The sequence below is a fragment of the Saccopteryx bilineata genome, chromosome 4 (assembly GCF_036850765.1).
Source record: "Saccopteryx bilineata isolate mSacBil1 chromosome 4, mSacBil1_pri_phased_curated, whole genome shotgun sequence".
Classification (NCBI taxonomy): domain Eukaryota; kingdom Metazoa; phylum Chordata; class Mammalia; order Chiroptera; family Emballonuridae; genus Saccopteryx; species Saccopteryx bilineata.
Window position 1 is genome coordinate 66,694,146 of NC_089493.1, and position 22,580 is coordinate 66,716,725.

Sequence of the window (22,580 nt, forward strand, 5' to 3'; positions counted from 1 at the left end):
TTTATCATTTCCTTAGGAGGGTGAGGAGTAAAGGGAAAGGGGAGTGGCTCTTGGACTTGTCCCAGTGGCAGCGAGCAGTCAGCAGAAAGGCAGACACAGTTAATGCTGAGCTGCTCAGAGCAGTCAAGCAAGTGACCAAGTCCCAGCTGTGTCTCTTGATGTTTTCTGATTACACCTACTCTTCAATCTGTGAACTGTTTTCTGGACTCAGATTCATCAAGCACTGCTGCTTTAGAGACACATGCAAGCAGGCATCCTAGGATACGCCATTATAAGCTGCTGCCGGGGGATCTTCTAGGAGATAAATGGAATCGGTGTGAAGTAAATTAGTGTGAACCAGTTAATCTGAGTGTCAGCCTTGAGCCACTTCCATGGATAATGAGCCAGCCGGCTGGAGGCCAGGGTTTTCTGCCACATGTGCGTTGGAATCTCAGATCCTATTCCACATAATGGGGGCAATGTTGGGGCTGTTTATTCTTGGAAGAAGGCCAATTTTTGTTTGTGTTTTAGATTTGTCAATGGAATGGAAAGCGTTTTTGTTTTCCTTCCTACCCTGGCTCTACTGAATGGCTCTAACTTGGACTTCTTTTCTGGGAAATAGATGAGAGAAATGCCCTGGAAAGAACTGCTTCCTCCTGGGTGAGCAGCCATTTTGTACATTCCAACTGTGCTGTGCTTGGTCTGAGCTTCCGAAGATCTTTAGGGTTTTAAAACAAAATAATTACCATCATTCTGCAAAACGAGTTCAATCCAAACCTCTTGATTTGTTTTTGTTTTTATTTTGAGGAGTAAATCATTGTGATTTTTAATTCATGATGAGATGGAGATTTTATGCAAAGCCTGATGATCATGGTTCCATGCAGATGCTCAGCATAGGAAATCAAACTGTGGCAACTAGACAATGGGGGAGAAGCTCCTCAATAGCAATAGAATGAGAACGCTTTTAAAATAACTGACCCATAGAAAGAACTTAGCGACAAAAAAAAAGGATATGAACCAATAGATCCATAAGAATTATTATTTGGTATAATTAAATGATAAGTGTAAGTGGTTCTATTATGTAAAAATCATGTTTTCATGTTTCTATAATTCAGTATTCCTTTAGAGAACATAGTCTATTCTTACATTAAGATCACAAGAATTCAGGGCCTGGCCAGTTGGCTCAGTGGTAAAGTGTCAGCCTGGGGTGTGAATGTCCTGGGTTTGATTCCTGATCAGGGCACACAGGAGAAGCTCCCATCTACTTTTCCACCCCTTCCCTTCTCACTTTTTTCTCTCTCTTCCCCTCCTATTGCTCAATTGAAGCAAATTGACTCAAGTGCTGAGGATGGCTCCATGGCCTCTGCCTCAGGAGCTGAGAAGAGCTCAGTTGCTGAGCAACAGAGCAATGCCCCTAGTGGGCTTGCCAAGTGGATCCTAGTTGCGCCACACATGAGAGTCTGTGTCTGTCTCCCCTCCTCTCACTGAATAGAAAAACAAAAAATGAAGATCACAAGAACTCATTTTGTCGGTTAAATTATGACAAATTACACTGGGTAACAAAATTTTTGTTGCATCCACAAAAACACTTATTCTTACCTAATTCGAGTATGCTGATCTCAAATCTGACATTAGTTTTTCTCTGTAAGCTAGTTTTTTTGCAATTCAAGATTTTAGGTTTTCATCTTCTTGTAAAATTTTCAACATTTAGTTTAACATAATGAAGTAGAATGTCTTCTTGGGCATCATCTTTGTGAAAATATAATAATTTATATAATACAATAAATACACTAAAAGATATGATTGCATCAGAATTTGTCTACAATTTCAAAATAGAACATATTAAAACACTATTTTAATCATAAAATTTGTGCAAAATTTATTTAAATTCTATTCATGCAAAAATTTGCATTTGTAGCTCTTGTGTTTGTGTACTTGTTGAGGACAATCTCGTTTGATGCTCCAGAAGTAATTTCCTCATCACTAACAGCTCCAAGATTTTCCAGAAACTTATCAAGGTGACTGTTCAGGAAGTGAATCTTAATGCTCATGTTACATCCAGTGTTGCGGAAAACCAACAGCATACTTTGAACCAGAAGTTCATAGTTTTCTGCTTTTTTGTTGCCAAGGAAGTTCTTTGTAACTGCCACAAAAGTCTGCCATGCTGCTTTCTCCTCCTTATTCATCTTCCTGGCAAATTCTTCATCACGTATGAAGGTTCGAATTTGAGGTCCATTGAATACACCTGCTTTTATCTTCTTGAAAGACAAGGCAGGAAAAACAGAAATAATATGTTGAAAGCATTCATTTTCTCTATTCAAAGCCTGAACAAACTGCTTCATTAAGCCAAGTTTGATGTGAAGTGAGGGAAAAATGATTCTGTCTCTATTAACTACAGGTTCATTCACAATATTTTGCATCCCTACTTCTAGAGCTTCACGTTTCAGCCACTTCTTCTATGTCCAGTGTTTCTCCCGAGCTCGGCTGTCCCACAAACACAGAAAGCAAGGATACTTCGCGAAACGTCTCTGTTGTCCTAACAGGAAATTTACCATTTTAAGATCCACACAAATGATCCAGTTATGCTCTTCATACTTCAGAAAGTTGAGGCAATTTTTATGTCATTATAATCTTCTCGCAGATGAGTGAGTAATCAATTGGAACCTCTGCATAAACATTACCATTGTGTAGGAGAACACATTACAGACTTCATTTAGAGTTGTCAAGAAATAGCCGCCATTCGGTTGGACTGTAAGTGGTAACACCTAGCTGGCTGAGAAGACTACTGATATCATGATAGTAAACAAAGTGTTTGTCTTAGGAAAAAAAGTCCACAAAAATTTGTTCATGCTTCCTGAAATGGGATACTTTAGCTGACCAGTGAAGTACATTTTTTTCTTGAAGCCTGGAGGCTAATAACTCAGTTCCTTTCTTTGATAGACCCAAATCTCTTACTAAGTCATTCAATTCAGGTTGGCTAAACTTCTGAGGGGTTAATGACTGCTTGGCATCAGAAGAAGACCCTTCAGATTCTATAACCATTTCCTCAAGCATATTATCAAAATACACTTGATCACCATGTTCACTTTCTTCGTCCTTAGGAGAAATAAAACCATTGAAAACTGGAACCAGGAGTGTCTCAGAGTGTGGTATAGGTTGTATTGCTGAAGAAATATTAGGATATGCGATCATATGCCATTTTTTCTTGCCGATGCCCTTTGTATGGGTCAGACAGAAATAACAGTCACTGCTGTGGTCCTTAGGTTCACGCCAAACCATGGGAATACCAAAAGACATTCCTTTGTGTTTTCCTTTTGTCCAGTCATGAAGCATTTCCTCACAATTATGACACACAATATGAGGAGCCCAATTCTTGTCTTGATCGCCAAGGGGAACTTGAAAATAGGCAATTTATGCACGTGTCACAAATGATGAAATATTGTGCCTTTGACGTTGAAGTGTGTAACAGTCACATCTATAACAGAAGGCATCAGGACTATTCTTACATTTATGCCTACTTGAAGAAGCCATGATTCAATCTTAAAACAAAATAAGGGGTGTTTTTATCAGATAATAATTTTTTACATTTAAAAACAACTACAACTATGTAAAAGTGATGTTTGTAAAACATTAATTGCCTTGTGGTTATGTTCAATCCAAGAGTCGTTGCCCTTTAACTCCAATTTAAAAACCAATGCATGCCATTAACTGTAACAAAAAGAAATTAAACATGCATAAAAACTAGAGCATGCACCAAAAAACGGATTTCAGATTTGGAATCAGGGATGCGGGAATATATAGAAACAGTTCTAAATCCTCATGCAACAGAAAATGAAAAAAAAATTGTTCCTCAGTATTATCTTTATTTCTTTGTTCCTTTATTATACATTTTTAATCTCCTTTCTCTATGAAGAATTAAATATTAGTAGTGAGATGATTGAGCATAGAATAAAAATATATCAAACAGAATGAAAATAAAGGTAGGCCTCATATTTGGTAAAATTTTCAGCCCCATCTTCATGGGGCTATTTTTTGAACTTTTGCCTTTCAAAAAAAAAAACTGCTTTGGCCAGTTGTCTCAGGGGTAGAGCACCAACCCAGCGTGTGGATGTCCTGGGTTCAATTCCCAATCAGGGCACACAGGAGAAGTGCCCACCTGCTTCTCCATCCCTCCCCCTTTCGCTTCTCTCTCTCTTCTACTCCCCTTCTTCAGCCATTTTTCAATTGGAGTGAGTTAGCCCCAGGCGCTGAGGATGGCTCCATGGCTTCTGCCTCAGGCACTAAAAAATGGCTTTGGTTGCAATGGAGCAAGGACCCCAGATGGGCAGAGCATCACCCCCTAGTGGGCTTGCCAGGTGGATCCTGGTCATGATGCATGTGGGAGCCTCTGCCTCCCCTTTTCTCACTAAACAAACTTTTTTAAAAAGTTTATCTTGAAATCAGAATTTGGACAAAGCAAAAATTGTTTATTCAACAAAATAAGTGTTTTCTTTTTCTTGTTTTCTTTCTGAAACTCATGCATCTGTAAGGTAGCTTTTGCACACTTTATGTGAAGATCCAACTATTACAGAGTCTGTAGAGACACATTTTATATATATAGTACATTTCAGTATATAGTATGTCTATGGATGTTAGATGGCATGAATCATAGCAAAGATCAAACCAAATGCTTTAAAAATTGAGTGACCCTTTCCCTGAACTAATGAAACAAAAATGGGATGTCCTGTGAGAACAAAATTTGTTTTATGCCTGTACATTGAGTTCAGAGGAATGAAATCCCTAGGGTAAATTTAACTTTATGATTTTTGAGGGGAAGGAAAAGAGAGTAAAATCAGTGAATTTTCCCTTCTGCTGTACAGCATAGGTATAATATTTTACAAAATATGACTCTTATTTTACAAAATCATTTGAAAGGAGGGAAAGTGAGTGCTGTGGAAATGATAAGTTGATCTGGCTAGCAATCTTGCTCTGCGTGGTTCGCCCAATATCTACATAGTCTCATCCAGTTCAGAGAAAGTTGACTTCCCTAGCCATTTCTGTCTCATCCATTAGGAAGCTGTCTCATGAGCATGAAACTCATGTTTGTGGAACAAGCACACTGTCTATGAATTTCCAACAGTCTGAGACAAGCTATGGATGGCAGAATTTGCCACACTGGGTCAGGCTCATGATCTTCCAGCTCAATCTTCTTTTTTTTTTTTTTTTAATTTTTTTTTTCTTTTCATTTTTTCATTTTTCTGAAGCTGGAAACGGGGAGAGACAGTCAGACAGACTCCCGCATGCGCCCGACCGGGATCCACCTGGCACGCCCACCAGGGGCGACGCTCTGCCCACCAGGGGGCGATGCTCTGCCCATCCTGGGCGTCGCCATATTGCGACCAGAGCCACTCTAGCGCCTGAGGCAGAGGCCACAGAGCCATCCCCAGCGCCTGGGCCATCTCTGCTCCAATGGAGCCTTGGCTGCGGGAGGGGAAGAGAGAGACAGAGAGGAAGGAGGGAGGGGTGGAGAAGCAAATGGGCGCTTCTCCTGTGTGCCCTGGCCGGGAATCGAACCCGGGTCCTCCGCACGCTAGGCCGACGCTCTACCGCTGAGCCAACCGGCCAGGGCCAGCTCAATCTTCTGATTGCAGTATTAGAGGTTCCATCAGAGAGAAGTAAAGTTGTCCTCGTGATATCATCCTCAAAATTTCAAGATCTGCCTAAAACATCTTTCTTCTTTATTAATGTAGTCCAATGAATAGACACAAGAACAAAAGAATGGAGTAAGGAGAATAACACAGGCCAAATAAAGTGCTAAGAAACACAGAAGAGGGAGAACATTTAATGCTAACTAGTAAGTTAATGAAGACTTCAGGAAAAGATGGCAGTTGAGCTGAATCTTGAGTTAGGAGTATTTTGGCAAGCAGAGAACTGGAGATTGAGGTGAGACAGGATGTATGAAAATGGGATCTTCACAAAAGCACCAATGTGGAAAATAAACAGAATATCTAGGGGATGATGAGCAGTGTTGTCCACTATAGTTTATGATATCAGAGACTAAGATGGGGAGGTGGGGGGCATCCAGTGAGAAATTTCTAGATGTGACTCAAGACTGTATCATGAAGGGCCCTTAATTTCATAGCTCCAGAATCCCTTATTGCTGACAAAAGTGATTTTAGGTTTTTCTAAATACAGAGTATATGATTAAGCCTTGGTTTTAGGGATATGACTTGTCTCTGTTTAAAGAATTACTGGAGAGAAAGACATGCCTTATCAGGCTATTAAAATGTAGCAATGATTCTGGTAATGGAAAATAGGGTGAGAGTAATCTTGAGGAATTGGAAGCATTATAGATTAGAAAATGGCAGTTATAGGTATATATAACATCTTGGCAATTTTACAAATATCAATCACAGTCTTCGCTTGCTGAAGTCTTGGTCTTCTAACTTCTTCTTGAGATATTCTGATACTATATAGACCTTTAGTTGGCCTCTTAAATTTCATTGTATCCTGTATTGGCTACAATCACTGGCAGGGTTCCAGGCACAGAAGCTTCTGAACTCAATGTTGGTTTATTGTGTTGATCATTTCCTTAAAGTGCCAGTGTTCTGTTAACAACTTGCCTACATTTTTGCATTGACTAACTAATGTCCTTAAGTCATAGCAAATGGTGGCTAATAGCCACATTCTTGTTACATTTACTTTGATCATTTTTTTAATGTTTCCCGGGATTTGCTATACAGTGAAATGTTTATAGAACATATATTCCCACTGATTCAGGCTAAGCATTATTTCTGTTGTTAATCAAATCAATCTAATATTTCACAATTCAAGAAACCTAATGTTCTTTTGTATCCTGGAGATTTTGCCATGTATTCTCTCAAAAGATTTGTAAAAATTTATTAAGAGGAGTATTTTATGCTAATCTGGCACACTACTTTATACTGTCTTATCTAAGAATGTCTGTCTCTTACCTTTTGTTTTCTATTTCTCAGTTCTCTAATTACAACATATCATTTGGATTGAGCCTAGTTTTTTGAAAGTCTCATTAGATTACACTTGTTAATTTCCCTTTATACACATCAAGCTTGCTCTTTAAAACTTTGCTTTCTTTCGCTGTATTTTACTTATCCTTTTTTTTTTTTTACAGATGCCACTGGCTTGTCTAGTATCCAGCTGAGAGTCTCTACGTCTTATCAAAGTCATTTCTATATTTGGGCAATCATCTCTTAGTGATATTAGTATAAACACTGTTATTCAGTGACACAGTTTAAGGATTTGAGGATTATTTATCCCCCAGCAAAACTAGTACTTTCAAATGTGTGGCTGCATTTTATATGCATGACCATAATAAGCAATCAATTCCAACAGGCCACCTATGTATTCTGTGTCTGGCGCAAATACATGCGTTGGACGTGGACTATGAAAGAGTGATGCTTGCTGCGGACTGCATTATACTGCAGTGGGAAATCATGTTATCAACATCCAAGCATGTCTTCCATTCAATTTCATCAAGTTTTCAAGAACAACTAACATACCATTTTAATGTTACTCAAATGAAAATAAATCACATTCAGAGTAATCGAGGCTAACATTACAAGATGTGGTGACTGAGACCTTTCCTTCCTTGCATCCTTCTTCGTGTTGACAAAGAACTAGAAAACGAAGGCGTCGTCTGGATAATTTGATTTTCTTATTTTCCATTTCCTGTCTAGCAGATAAAAGAGCTCTGACACTTGACTAACCATCTAAGACAAAGGTTTTCCCCTGAGATAGAACGAGCTATCAGCTGGGAATTTGACACTGCCTGCCAACCATTCTCCCCACACTGATGGTGTCATTGGAGGTCCAGCCTATGGAAAAGTTGCTGCTCTTAATAAATTCCAGTGGTCGTGCCATATGACAGTTTCTGTTCCCTCTGATTCAAGAGGAAAATGTTTCTGGTGTTTTTTCTTATGGTTAACTCTAGCCTTCACTGTGGTTTAAATTGTCCTATGCTGTGATTCCTAATCTTACGTTCATATATAAATCATCTTTATCTCTAATCTCAATGCTATCTTGATGTTCTTTGGGTTGAAGGATCTCTTTTGTTTTCCTGACTTTCTTCTACATTTTCAAATGCTAGCTGTGAAGTTTACTATAAATTCTTTCTCAGGATTCTTCCTTTACTGACTATTGCTCAATTTATCAATATGTGAGGATCTATTTGTTTTCTTCTTTGGAATCTGTTCCTGGCTTTTAATTTCTTGAACCCTCTGAAGAGCAAAATTAATGCATTTCTGTATTTACCACAGGACTTGGCCCTTATGAGAAAAGTCAAATGACTTTTGCCAAAAACCTGAACTGCATGAAAAACATGGGAGTTAATTTCTGTACATTATTAGAATTCATTCTTCGCCTATACTTCCTTTTAGTAATGAAGGGGTCCTTTCAGATAAGATGTTCTGGAGTTCCTTTGTCTTGAATATTTACCTCTATGGCTTAAAATAGATAGCAGGGATTGAGCTTGCTGACTTAGCCAGTTTATTTTCTGTGTGTAGAAATTCTCTACCAAATTATAGATAAGTATAAAAACGATATAAGTAATGTGTTCCTGAGTTTGTTCTACTCTGAATTTACAGAAAATAAATTCAAGGACTAATGTTGTGGGAAGATGCTCATGGACTAAAGTAGGGTAAATTATTCTGATTTGATGTTTAAGGGGGAGGTGCTCATCTACTCCTCACCTCTCCTTAGAGTACTGCTTGACAAGGAAATGGTACTCTAAGAGAGCTCATACAGTAAGTCAAGCAAACCTCTCGTTGGTGACTCTGAAAATTACCCTTTTGGGGGTGGGGGTGAGGAAATGCAACAGATAGAGGAGAAAGAGTTGTATCATTCCTATTATTCTTCCTTCCTACTTCTCAGCTTACACATTTCCTTTGTCATACTCTCCATCTCCATTCAATACGCCTCAATAGTCTGCTTTAGTCTGAGAGTTTAAATAATTTGATTAGAGTTGGTTTTCATGCCAGACTTGACTTGACTAAGACAAATGACTTCACGGGCCCTGTCCTTACATATAAAAGGAATAGAAAGTGTTGAGATTCCACTGATTCTCCTTTTAAGAGATTTGACTGGAGGGAAATAAAATTCCACAGGAACACCACACCTCTCCAGAAACCTGTCCCTTCATTCACAAACAGTAATTGAGAACTTCTTCATGCCTGGAGCCCTGAAGCCACAATAGAGTTTGTCCTGGGAGGAGTCTTTGGCATGTGCAGCCTAACGTTACCCAGGCTGTCTAACATCCAGGCCAGGGCTTGTCCACTGCAATTGTATTTCTTTTTTTTTTTTTCATTTTTCTGAAGCTGGAAACAGGGAGGCAGTCAGACTCCCGCATGCGCCTGCCCGACCGGGATCCACCTGCCATGCCCACCAGGGGGCGATGCTTTGCCCCTCTGGGGCGTTGCTCTGTTGCATCCAGAGCCATTCTAGCGCCTGAGGCAGAGGCCACAGAGCCATCCCCAGCGCCCCGGCCATCTTTGCTCCAATGGAGCCTCGCTGCGGGAGGGGAAGAGAGAGACAGAGAGGAAGGAGAGTGGGAGGGGTGGAGAAGCAAATGGGCGCCTCTCCTGTGTGCCCTGGCTGGGAATCGAAGCTGGGACTCCTGCACACCAGGCCAACGCTCTATCGCTGAGCCAACTGGCCAGGGCCACAATTGTATTTCTTGCAGTTATTGCATGGACCTGATTAACTTAGTTTAGGATAATTTATTTAGTACTGAAGTTTGTATTTGCCAAGTTGGTTGATGAAGAGAGGGATTGTTTAAAGGAATTGATAGCGTAAATGTGACTCTAAGAAAGGTAAGGTTTGGTGTTAAAGATTTTTTTCTTTTTGCACCATTAGTAAACATATAATGGATGGTTTTCTATGCACCCATTGTTAGTTCTCAGGAGTCACCATACTATGGCCACAGTTCTTTCTTGGCCGTCTTTTCATAGGACTGCCTCACCCTGGCTACCCATCCATCTCTCTGAAGCTCCCTGATTTCCTCTGTCCCTCAGTCAGATTAGACATCATCACTACTTAATTCAGAAAAGACCCCAAAAGTCCTCATTATTTACAAGGCTAGTGTAGTAGCCACTTATGCTCCTAATATTCTGTTCAGTGATATATTCAGTGGTTGGTTGGTATTGGAAATTGAACTGGCAGACTATTTGAGTCCCAGAGTCCAAAGATGTCAAGGAGTCAAAATGTTCATTTTATTAAAAAAAAATTCCAGGAGAGTGAAATGACATGCTCAAGGTTGCACTGTTAGGAGTAGAGGTGGAATAAAATACAGATTTTCTGAGTCCTGTTAATTGAGCTCTTTTCTAGAACACTCTACCACCATTACCGCCACCGCAGGGAACTCAGCTTATATCTATAAAAATTATTGATATTGATTTTTGTTTTAATTAATACATATATTTAGGTACTATATAATGAGAAATTTTATCTATTTTCCATTCAGAAATAAGGCAGATAGAGTCTCCCTTATTATGTAGACTATTGACAATAATAGATTTGGGGGGGGGTGTCTGGGTAGGTTTGAGCTATATACCCTAGGCCTGACTGAATTTCCCCCCATTTTCTAGCCTGCTGAAGACAGTGTAAGACTGAGGTCTGATGCAGGATGTAGCTATTGCTATTTAAATAGAATCGAGGTCCTATAGCTTAATTATTTCAGTAGAGATATTAAAAGTAAGGGTAGTATGTACATAGCTCTTTAGCTAGATATGTTTTCCTGATAAGACATCTGTCCAGAGAGAATCACTTTGTAAACTGAATTGGAGTTCTGTTCAAGTGACATCCACTTTGTTTACAAATTTGTTGTTTCCACTTAGCCTTTTCACTGCTTATACCTCCATCTAATTTTAAAAATATTACAGTCTTTTGTAATCTGTGAGTATTGCATTAGTATTTACTTCTACTTGAATTTAATATAGGGTTTTTTGTTTATTTCTTGTAAGCCTCTGGAAAGATTTTTCTTTAGTTGATTTTGTGCTGACTCCTTAAGATAGGGAAGTTATCCTCTTGGTCATCATACAGAGCTAGTAGATTTGAACTCTGGATTCTGACTTTTTTTTCATTACTCATTCCATAAACCTGAGCAGTTTTTTAGTCAGCCGTTCCTGACCTCTGCAAACTCTACGTTATTTTTAAGATGTGATTAAGATATTTTTCTCTGAGTTTTATCTGCTACTGCAGTGATTTGTTCTGTTTAGTTGACCAATATTTCAAACTGTTATGTTTTTATTAATGATTTTTTTATCAATACCTATAATACTTCCAAAAAGTCCATACATATGATGGATGGGATCTATTTTTAAATCATACATAAGTCATTGTATTGAAAACGTTATTTGGACTGCAGATTTTATTCACACTGTGAAGGATATGGATTTTTAACAAGGGCTCTATATATACTACATACTGTCCTGCTGGGAAGAACAAGTTGCTATTGTGGAAGAAGATGGAGATTTTTGTCAGTGGTCATCCTCTTTTGGGGGTGAGGTTATATTTTTTGGAGTTGTTTGCTGCCTAGGCCTAGCCACTTTAAAAGTTAACACCATCTAAGCAAGTGATGTGAAAAGGAAAGAGGGAATTTTTAGAGGTTAATCAAAACCAAAATAGAGATAGAGAGAGGGAAGAAGTATCACAACTGATAATCCTATCATCACATTCTTTTTATAGTAAATTTTCCTCTACAGTCTGTCATGCAATCTTCTGGTTTCCTCTCTAGGTATTATGTTTTTGTTTTTGTTTTTGTATTTTTCTGAAGTTGGAAATGGGGAGGCAGTCAGACAGACTCCCACATGCGCTTGACCGGGATCCACCTGGCATGCCCACCAGGGGGTGATGCTCTGCCCATCTGGGGCGTCGTTCTGCCTCAATCAGAGCTATTCTAGCACCTGAGGCAGAGGCCACAGAGCCATCCTCAGCGCCTGGGCAAACTTTGCTCCAATGGAGCCTTGGCTGTGGGAGGGGAAGAGAGAGACAGAGAGGAAGGAGAGGGGGAGGGGTGGAGAAGCAGATGGGTGCATCTCCTGTGTGCCCTGGCCAGGAATCAAACCCGGGACTCCCACACGCCAGGCCGACACTCTGCCATTGAGCTAACTGGCCAGGGCCTCTCTAGATATTCTTAAATGCAGTTTAAAAATTAGTGATTTCATGTTGTCTGTAGCTGAACCATTCATTTGTTTAGAATCTAGAAGCATTATATTTACTAAACACACACCAGAGTCAAACACATCCATATAGAGTACATGGACTTCTCCCTCTATCTAGCTACCAAATATATTACAAAGATATTTAGAACATTGGCCTTTCAATTGTCAATATTTTAGGTGTGTGTTGAGTAAATGGATGAGTCTTACATCTTTCAGCAGTAGAACTGTCAAGAAGAGTTTTGTGGGAGTTTTTTTGTCCCTCGCCCCCCAAAAGCAGATTATTTCAGAATCCATTACAGAGACAGTTGATTTTAAGTTAAGGATGAGCCTAGTAACCATTTGCACTATATTGATGTAAAAAGTATCTCTTTGCCAAGCTCTAAAATGCATCTTCAAATACTACTGAAAAGATCCAAGAACTTTAGTGATGAGCTACAAATGGACTTTGGTATTGATAAATAAAAGTCAATATGTATAGTGAAAGGACAACTTACTGTGATAAATGGGCCCACCATCAGTAAAGATCAAATTATTGACTATTTAAGGCTAGGAAAAAACCTGTCTATAACTAAGTTCTACAGGTGAGAAGAATTAGCCACAACAGCAATTCAAAAAAAGCTCAAAGAGGTGTGTAAGGAGAATTCATTAAAAATACATACAAAAGTAGGCAGCAACATTCTGTTTACCAATACATTTGTGGCACTAGGCTAATGTATTTCTTTGGGTATCTCTGGTCAGGTCTACAACTTTTTCTTTTGCCTGAATGAGCTCCCACTGGGCTAACAATTTTTAAAAATTTCTCTTTTGGGCTACCCTCTTACAGGGGAATTACCTCTGGATTCCTAAAAACCACGTCACTCTTGAAATAGTCTCTCTAATGCTCCTACTGGTTACTCTTATTTATACCTCAACTAGATCACAAGTTGTATGAGGGCACATAAAAAGTGCCTTCATTTTTTTATGCCTCACATGGTCTAGCACAGAGCTCTACCCATAATAAGTACTAAATCAATATTTATTGATTTCATCATTTTTGAAATGATTCATTAGAGAAGCCTCGGCCACACATCATGTCAGAGTTTAATGATGAAACATCACAGGAAACACCCAAAAGAACAATTGTAAAGATACACCTATCAAAAAAAAATTAAAAAGAAAGAAAAGAAAGAAAAAAAAGTAGAATGGCAGTAATTAACCTTTCAAATGCCTGTTTTCCCAATTGACAGAATGCAGTTACTTCTTTTGCAGTAAATTTAATTGGATACTCTATAAACTACCCAGTAAAAATGACAACTTCTGTACCATATCAAGTTTGAAAGTTAACATAAATAATTAGGCAAAATACCTGAAGAATTACCCTCTTCACTCCCCTACCCCCAAACAGGCCACACCCCTCAACATCAGAGGTGAAGACAAAAATAGCTGCATGGCTCCCATTCTTGTGAATTTAAAGAGGATCATGCCACTAAAAGCTACAGCTAACTTTCCTGCTTTCTTGAGGGGTGTAGGATGTCAGTTCATCCCACGCCACTTTATTGCCCCTAACAGTGATTGCAGATATTTACTTTGTTGTTCTAATACCATGCTCTCTTCCGTTTGGGGGCCCTTCTGTCTAGAACACAGTCTTGTTGGAAGAATGAATAAGTGAATGGGAATAAGTGAATAGGTGAATATTTTAAATGATGAAAGAATAACATATGAGATGAGTGCAATGCATTTACCCAAATAAACACCGGTTCTACATCATTGGCTATTGGTAATAAATTTCACTATATGATTAATTCTCTATTATAAATAGCACTATAAGTATTTCAGAAAATTAACAAGATATACAGAGATAAAAAAAATTATTAAAACAGACCAAGAAATCTTGACCGGTGTCACAATATTATATAATTTTGGTGCCTTTAATTATCCCACTGAAACATTTTACTACAACCTCTGGATTCATAAGTAATCTGTAAGTATGATCTAAAGTGAGAAACATTAAATTAAAGGCGGCTACACCAGTAACTACTTAGGCCATATGTGTCGTGTCTCTCCTTTCAAGTCACAGGCTAACTCATACCACCATTTTGTAAATAAGCATCCTTCGTCAAAGTGTGCCAAACAGGACACCGACGGATCAGCTGACGATAGTTCAAAGCACACATCCTCTCAGATCGGGAGGATATCTAGCATGATACTTCTGCTTGCTTTGTTTCTTCATTCATTCATTCCACAAATCCTTCAAGAGGACCTTCTGTGGCCCAGGGCATACTGAGGTGAATAAAACAGACAGGGTACCTATTTTCATATGTTTTTCTGAAAATTCAAATGTACAACATGAAAAATTGGGTTTGTTTATTTAAAACCAGATTTCATATGTTTTTTTCTCATATTTCATTTCCAAAGAATGATTCAGAGATGAGTGAATCCAAACTCTTATGCTCGCGCTTCCACAGAGCAGACAGAGAAGATTGTTGCGTCTGTTTGAAGAGAATATTTGGACCAGAGTATGTTACTAGTCCTCTTTGAAGTGTGCATATGTGAGCCCAGGTTCTGATCGCCAGTGATGTGCACACACTATGAAAACGAAACGGAGAGGGTGAGAGCTGAGAGCCCCACGAAAGCTGCTTCCCTTCATCAGGCATGCAACGTGTGAAGTCACACGGGTTCAACCTCTGCATGTGCTCTCTCATCTTTGAAAGGAGGTTTAGGAACACTGTCCTGGTCTGGTCCCCTGTGCCAACAAACATACTATTTCCTGTATGACTTATAAATATATATTTTCTTTATTTCATTTACAACTTATAAGTAACACGTCGTGTGTGTTATAAAGACCTGAGATGACAGCAATTTTTGAGAGATAAAATTCCAATGTAGTCACTAACACACATATTTATTTATATTGTTTGGCTTCACACAAGAAAGTATGACAATCTGTTTGGTTGCAGCCCTGCTTTGTTTTGTTATTCACTGGGTTTTCTTCATGAAGACAATGTCTACTTTTCCTGAGAAGTGATTCCTTGAACATATGTAATATGAAGCTATGTTACTTATGGAGCTAATTTAGGCAAAGTATTACAACTTGTGGAAAAAAATGTGGAAACTCGAGTCTATGTTTTCTCTAACAGAGCTAGTGGTTGTAATGTGCTTCTAGGAAAAATTTAGATTCCTGTGATCGCTTCTGTTTCTGTTCATAGTTCCTACTCAGAAAATAATATCTCATGACAAGTTTTCTGGAGATCCACCATTGAAAATACCAGCCTTCTTTATTTGAAGTGTATTTATTCTCTATCTTATAATTTATTTTTATAGGGCTTTGTTTAGATAGTTGGTACCATAATTTTTGATTTGATGAAAGAGAACCAAAATGCATGAGAAGTGTTTATCTGCTGTGATTTGTGCGACAAAAGGAACCTTGGACCAGCGTCGCACTGGTCTCTCTAATTGACTAGCCTGGTGTTCTCTCTATGGCCTGCTACCGTTAATTGACTATATTGTTTTAGATTTATGCATTAAAAATACGATTTCTACTTTGAAGGGATCACTTTGTTACTTTGTAGCTTTTAAGCTGATGCCATTGAACTTATTTTTCTTCTAAGATAAAGTCCCATCTATAGATTTTTCAACTAATTACATGCCTGCCAATACATACTTAACAAATACATTTTATTTCAATTTATTGTTTGTGTTTACATCGTGTGTCCCTGGAAATAGCTGTGGAACTGGAAGGAAATGTTTTAATGGTGTTTATTACTACTTTTTCATCACTCTTTCTTTTCTCTCTCTCTCTTTTTAATAGCTTCAGCCAGTCTGGTCAAGCATGACAGCAACTCAAACTCGGCAAACTTCCAAGACACCGAGGACATGCCTGACAGATGTGTCGTGAAAGAGCCTGAGAGTCCAGGTGAAAGCCATTTAAAAATAGCCAAGTATAAAATGATAAATTTGACACAGCTTTGGGGTCTTTGGAAGGGGGTGGGGAGAGAGGACATTGTAATGCTGTTTTCTCTTAGCAGCTGCTCTGTCAAATTAATGGTCACCTCCAGGGGTCACAGTGTGGAGCTGTTATCTTTTCCTCTTTCATCAAGAATTCAGTTGGAGGAAGTACAAAGGCTTTATGACTGAAAAGGGAAGCTGACACTATTAGTTCATTATCATCAATTTTAGGCTAAACTGGTTAATAGAGGCAGAGATTGGAAACTGAAGAAAAGGTAATATTCTAAATATTTCAAATAATGGGATCTAGAGGAAATAGAGAGTTAGAGAGAAAAGAGATGCCAGTTGTCATCATTACAATCTATTTACCTTTCTAAATACAAACAGAGCTCTAACTGGGATGGGAGAATTTCGGCATAACAGTAATGCACTAATGGATGTTGTCAGCTGTTTAGAAAAAAACAACAACAAAAGAAATAATAACCCTTCCTCACACTATAAAATTTACCCAATGTCCAAGTTACTTGTGTTTGTATTTTCTTTCTAAGAAGAATAGACAGATATGCACTGAAAAAAATATGGCCAGGAACATTTAAGCGTAGATATTTGTTTCTGTTTTTGTTGTGTTTTGAACTACACCTAGTCTTAACAACTAACTAATTAAAAAGAAAAAAAAATCTTGTGAAAGTTGAATGGCATTCTTGGATCACTACAGTGCTGTCAGGTACTAAAAGGTGCCTTATTATCATGAATGAAAGAGTTAATGATCTTCCCCTACTAAACATTTTCCTTTCCTATTTTCTCTGGCTGCTATGCACCCTCTCCCCTCTCACATCTTTGTGTGCTGATCCATGTATCAGATTTTTGATTCATCCTCTCTGTGGCCTGTCAGCTTAGTTAAGAGATTTCCAAATCTTGTAGCCTTTGCTGACAGGGGGCAGCTGCAAACAGTCCCCTGATCCTTCCCTGAGGAGAGCTACTGAGATTTAATTTTCAGTGAAAGGTGCAGCCTGCAATCTATGTCAGGTCCCCTAAGTCATCTTGGAACCCCAATAGGCCCAGTGGCGATGGCATTGTATTTCAGTCGCCTGCACTACACTGAGATTCCTCAAAAGATGGACTGCTGTCGCGGGCCTGTCCCAACCACACTTCTGCTTTCCTGTGGAACCGAGAAATGACATCTTTAGCAATGACAGAAATGTTTAATCAGTGCATTAAACCCATTTCCTGCCATAACATCTGAAAGACAAATGTAGATCAGCCCCACCCTAAAAGGGAGAGGATATTGGTAGCCTTAAATTTCTAAAAAAAATTAATTTAAAATTAGTTTCTGTTTTGATCCAAATTGCCTAATTTTGACCAAGGTTATAAACTGTCTTAATGATCAGTTTTGAACTATTTGTCAGGCAGTTCAATCCATGAGTCCTGTCTTTACCTAAGTGTTCATTGTTTTGGCAAGAATAGATCCTCTTTATACCATTCCATCATATGTTTCCATCATACGTCAGTACAAATAGAACTGTATGTAGTGTGATTCAAATATAACATAGTCTGTCTGATTGATATTAACAAAAGGATATATCAAAGCAGAAAGATTAATTAGAAAATATAGGTGCTGATAAAGAATCTTAACTTACAGAGTGAGTACTGTTCTATACATCGGACATCATTACACTGGTAATAAAGAACAAATTACTCTGGCTTTTTCCTCTGTCCATTCCTGCATTTTAAGACATCTTGCCTTATAGGCCTAGAAACCTCTGGAGAGTTCACTACTGGTCTCACCGCCTTCCACTGAGAATTTGTGGCTTGGTTGTCATGGAGACATCGTATTTCTCCAAGAATTTCTCATATTGATCCGTGGCCAGGCGTAAATGGCCAAGTGAGTGTGAGGAATAAAGGGGGCTGGGCAGTCCTATAAAATGACTAGGGCTTGTGGGTTGGAAATAAGCTCATAGCAAACACTTAGGTAAAAAGAAAGAAGCAGTTTTATTTTGTTTCAGGATTCCTTTCTGCACTTTGGGCCATTGTCTTCCTTCACTATGAACTGAAAGAAACTTGTTAGTCACTTGTCATGTCAGATCTTTGGTGCTTGTCCTGACACAGCTGTCAGCCTTCCAGCTCTGTGCAGTTCAGGGACACACAACAAAGAGGCAGTGACATGAATTATTTATTGCTTCTCGTGTGGATAAAATTTTGTGATAAGAAATTAAGACACTTCTGACAGAGGTGCTTGTTTAGTAAGAAAGATTTTGATGAAAGAGTGCATCTCTTTCCAGTCTGAGCACTTGAGAGGCTAGATTCTTAAAACTGAACATAAGGAAGATATCTGAAATTGGGGGCACAGAGGGACTTTCCTGAACTGTGAAAATACGACTGTCTACTTCTCAATATCCACAGATTAACTTCAAAATATCACGTCATTCATTCAAATGTAAGGGCTCCAAAACTAGAAACATTACTTTGAGGGTTTAGTTACCTCTGTGTATTATGTAAGAAGGTATTTCTCTGGAAAGTATGTTTAACTGGCTTTATTAGAAGAGAAAGTAAAATTTTGGTTTTTAACTGATAAGCTTTAGAAAGGTGTCTTTAAACCAATATAGGTGCTTCGGTAGCTAAGCTTATAATTGTGTTAGTATATTTGTTTTTTTCTTTTATAGAAGGAAGTGAATTTAAATCATGAATGCATCATTCTCACCATTTTTACCTAGAATATTATCACTCATTTAAAATTCCTTTTAATATTTTCATGTATGTGCAAAATCCCCCAGTTACAAAGTTGAATGTGGTCAAGTCCTCTGGCTTTAATGGATAGTGACCTTGCATGAGATTTATCTATACAATTCTAAATAACTAATATATTTATTGCATCATTTTTAATAAACAGACCAGTTGTTTGAGCAACATGTAGAAAGTGAAAACACAAAAAATCACTTTCCCCTTTCAAGTACAATTCAAGAATATTGTCTCCTATTTTGCTCTTTTTAAATAAAGCATTTTCTTAGTAAATCCTCTAAATATCATTTTACTTGAGTTCCTTTAGCTTCATATTGCTGATACCAACTCATATGCATATGCCGAGGGCAAAGGGGCATTGGAGTACAGAAAAACTAAAACAGTTTTTTAAAAATGTGTTGTTTTTAAAACATTGATGGACTGTTTTAAAATGTCATGATTAAAATCAAAGTTTTAGAATTTCTATAAAACAGTAAGATTGACTTTGTGAATTGATTATATTCAAATACAGTGGGTTTTGAGCTTCATCTGTAGAGTGTTCTTTTTCCATTGACCTCACCGCCCTCCTGCACTGAATGGACTGGGATGACCCATTTGTAAATGGGCTGGAGTGTGCATATAGGTCACGAGTTAGAGTCCCGGTGCAGTGGTTGTTCACCTGGTCTCGGAGCACGCTACCTTCTTCATCAGGCCTCTGTGATCTCTTTATTGGTTCAAGCTCTATACCCAGGTGGGTGCCGGCAGTCCATTAAGGTTGGCAAAACAACTTCAGACCAGAGCATTCCTGTTACTCTGACCCTGCTGGTGAACCTGGAGGTCTTGTCTGTAGGTTAAGGTCTCCCTCAGCTGTATCTTTCCTTTGGAATAATTCATTAGCAAAGAGTTTTGCCTCACAGGTGAATCCCAGATTGAAGTTTCTGGCTTAGACTCTGTGAAGTCTACTTTCTTCTTCACTGGCATTTATACATTCCTGAAACCTGTGGGAATAACTTTGATGTCTAGTAATAGAAGTACCAAGACAGCATCGTGAACTTACAGCTGCATTTCTTGAGATTTTAGGGCCATTAGGCTTTCTTTGGCTCTTTAAGACCTGGTCCCTTCTGAATCTGAAAGACGCTATCACAAAAATAGTTCAGTATAGTCCTTTGCTGGTTAACATCTTGTTAACTGTTTCATGCAGTGATTAGAGCTCAATCCCCATTCTCTAGGAGATAATATTTATATAAAGTCGTTTTTGCACTTCATCTTTGCACTCATGATGATAAAACATTTAGTGTGACATTCACAATTTTTATCCAAATGCTAATGAGAGACCTTGAACTTTTATCATCTTATTGGCTTGGAAAATTAAAAATTCTGTTTCCTAGCACTCTAGACAGTACACATAAACACAGTTTCAGATGAAAATAGTAGTGATGAGAGAGCTTGAAAGTACCCCCAAAAAGGAAAAGCATTCAGATTAGCATTTTCACATCATTCTGAAGTCATTTATAATCAGTATGCATTCTGCCATTAATAGAACATTTTAGTGGTATTTATATAGCATGTTATGTGTATAGATCTATATATATCATTGTCAATCAATATTGCATTTGCATGAATCTGATGAACAAAACTAGATTTCTCACAGTTTCCACGAGATCCTACCTTGTGAAAAACTAGGTTGGATGTTTTTTTCTTTTACTATTCTGGCTCATGAATCACCAGCAAAAATCAGGTAACAGAAAGTAGGACAGATTCAGGGCTGGAGTGTGGGAGATGGTTGATGATGATGCATGAAGCAGAAAAAAAATGTGGACTGTGTGAGCAGCCCATCAATCATAACCATCGAGAACATACTTCTTATGGTTACTGCTAAAAAATGTTCTAGAAGGAGTAAGAACAATCTCAGTAGAACAAATTTAAGCTCTAATTGTGCTTAATAATGTCAATATATGTATATATTTTTAAATTACCCAATGGGAAAAATTTAACCTTTTTAGTAGAGTTCTTTGTTAACCCTTTGAGTGAGGACGTACATGAATGTTTGTACTACTCAAAGGATTAAGCACCAATCTAATAACTTTTAAATTATGTAAAATTCTAGGCTATGTTATTACATATAGTATATATAATTATACAATAGTGAATATTGGTTTAACTAAACCAAATAATCAGGTTTTTGAGTTTTTGCCAGCAGGACTAAGAGTTAATATGCATGGTCACATCATTAATATAAATGTGTTTAGAAGTAGTTAACTAAGCCACAATGCTCCAATTAGTCTGATAATCAAATTAATTTAAAGTAAGTGATATTTTTTAGACTACAATAATAATCAGCCAAGTAGTCTGAGAAATAAATGGGATTTTTAAATTCTATAATTCCAATCACATTTCAACTAATGTTTAAATATTTGACCCTAAATCTTTATTTGTGGGTTCCTCTAAAAATAATTCAGTTCCTTAAAACTTGTGGAAATTTACTAACTTGAAACCTAATTCCTCTTGTTGAAAACTTTCAGCTTTCTTGGCAATGCTAAAAACAGCCTATATTAATAATGTATCCAATTAAAATATATTTACATTTACCTGGGGTCCAGTTTATAAGATAATAATATTTTATTATATTAACATATTTTATTTCAGGATAAAAATGTGCAGAAATTATAGGCAATTTCTTCCTTTTATCTTTCCTTTCTTCCTTTCTAGCTTCTTTTATTTCTTAACTCATTCCTTCTTTTCTTTTATCCTTCCCTCTCTTCCTCTTGTCCTCTCTCCTTTTTTTCTTCCTTCTTTCCTTCCTTCCTTCCTTCCTTCCTTCCTTCCTTCCTTCCTTCCTTCCTTCTTTCCTTTCTTTTTATTTCATCATATAACACAAGATAATCTGTTTTCTTTCTAGGTGAGCCAAGGCGCCGTTCATGGATAGCAAAGATGTGCTTCTGCAAACTGTGCTAAATGAAATCTCATAGAAATTGAATTTCAACAACTTAAGAAACACAAAACATGCCATTCGTCTATCATTGTATATATGCTATGTTGTTATTGATCAAGATATTAGTTTGTAGTAGATTTGCTAATACTTTAGCCAGAGTATATTGAAAAAGTAATTACTGATAGAAAATATCCAAATTTACCTAATTTTAAAAAATCATTATCTAAATCATCCTATACTCCTGTTGCTTACTTTTATTCTAATATTTGCAACAGGAATGCCAGCCTGCAGACATAAATTTAACACCGTTTTAGATTTTCTTCTATCTTTTCAGTTCTTGAGTTATATAATAAGCAGTATTAAAATCATATTGCTTTTAAACAATATAAATACAATTTTTTAAATTTAATGTTGTTTCAATGTATTTAATCTAAAATCTTACTAAATTTGTTTGATCCGTTAGGTTAGGACATTTTGTTTTAGTAGATGCTTTAATTCAGATCAATTGCCCTGCAGAAAATCTAATCCCTAAGGATGAAATGTTGTCAACAAATAGCCAGTTCCATTTAGTCCTCAATTAGCCCAAATAAGTGAAACAGAGTATAATCGGGACCAATCTTGTGAAGTTAAGTTAATTCAGATTTCTAATAACATAGAAGCTAATGTCTTTAGCTAAAGGTTGATCTTGTTGGCCCTATAGATGTGAATTAGGAAAGAAGGCCCTACTTATAGCACATCACAATTGATCCTTATGAAGTATAAACTCTTATAGTACTTTTCCCAGAAAGAAGCTTAATGGACAGAAAATTTTAAACTTAAATATGCAAAGCAATATAATAGAAACAGATATAAAATGC

At 37.6% G+C, this 22,580-nt stretch overlaps 1 protein-coding gene across 3 annotated transcripts in view; it reads left to right on the top strand.

The window, feature by feature from the left end:
• Positions 1 to 22,313, top strand: part of WDR72 (WD repeat domain 72) — a 239,468-nt gene extending 217,155 nt beyond the window's left edge. For 2 of the 3 annotated variants that reach the window (XM_066276258.1, XM_066276259.1), the window contains exons 19-20: positions 15,940 to 16,044; positions 21,691 to 22,313. In XM_066276258.1, the coding sequence (XP_066132355.1) occupies positions 15,940 to 16,044; positions 21,691 to 21,746 (161 nt within the window). In that variant the 3' untranslated portion in view covers positions 21,747 to 22,313. Of the gene's footprint in view, positions 1 to 15,939; positions 16,544 to 21,690 lie in introns of those variants that run through there. The other variant, XM_066276257.1, reaches the window with a different exon arrangement.
• Positions 22,314 to 22,580: the final 267 nt, after the last annotated feature.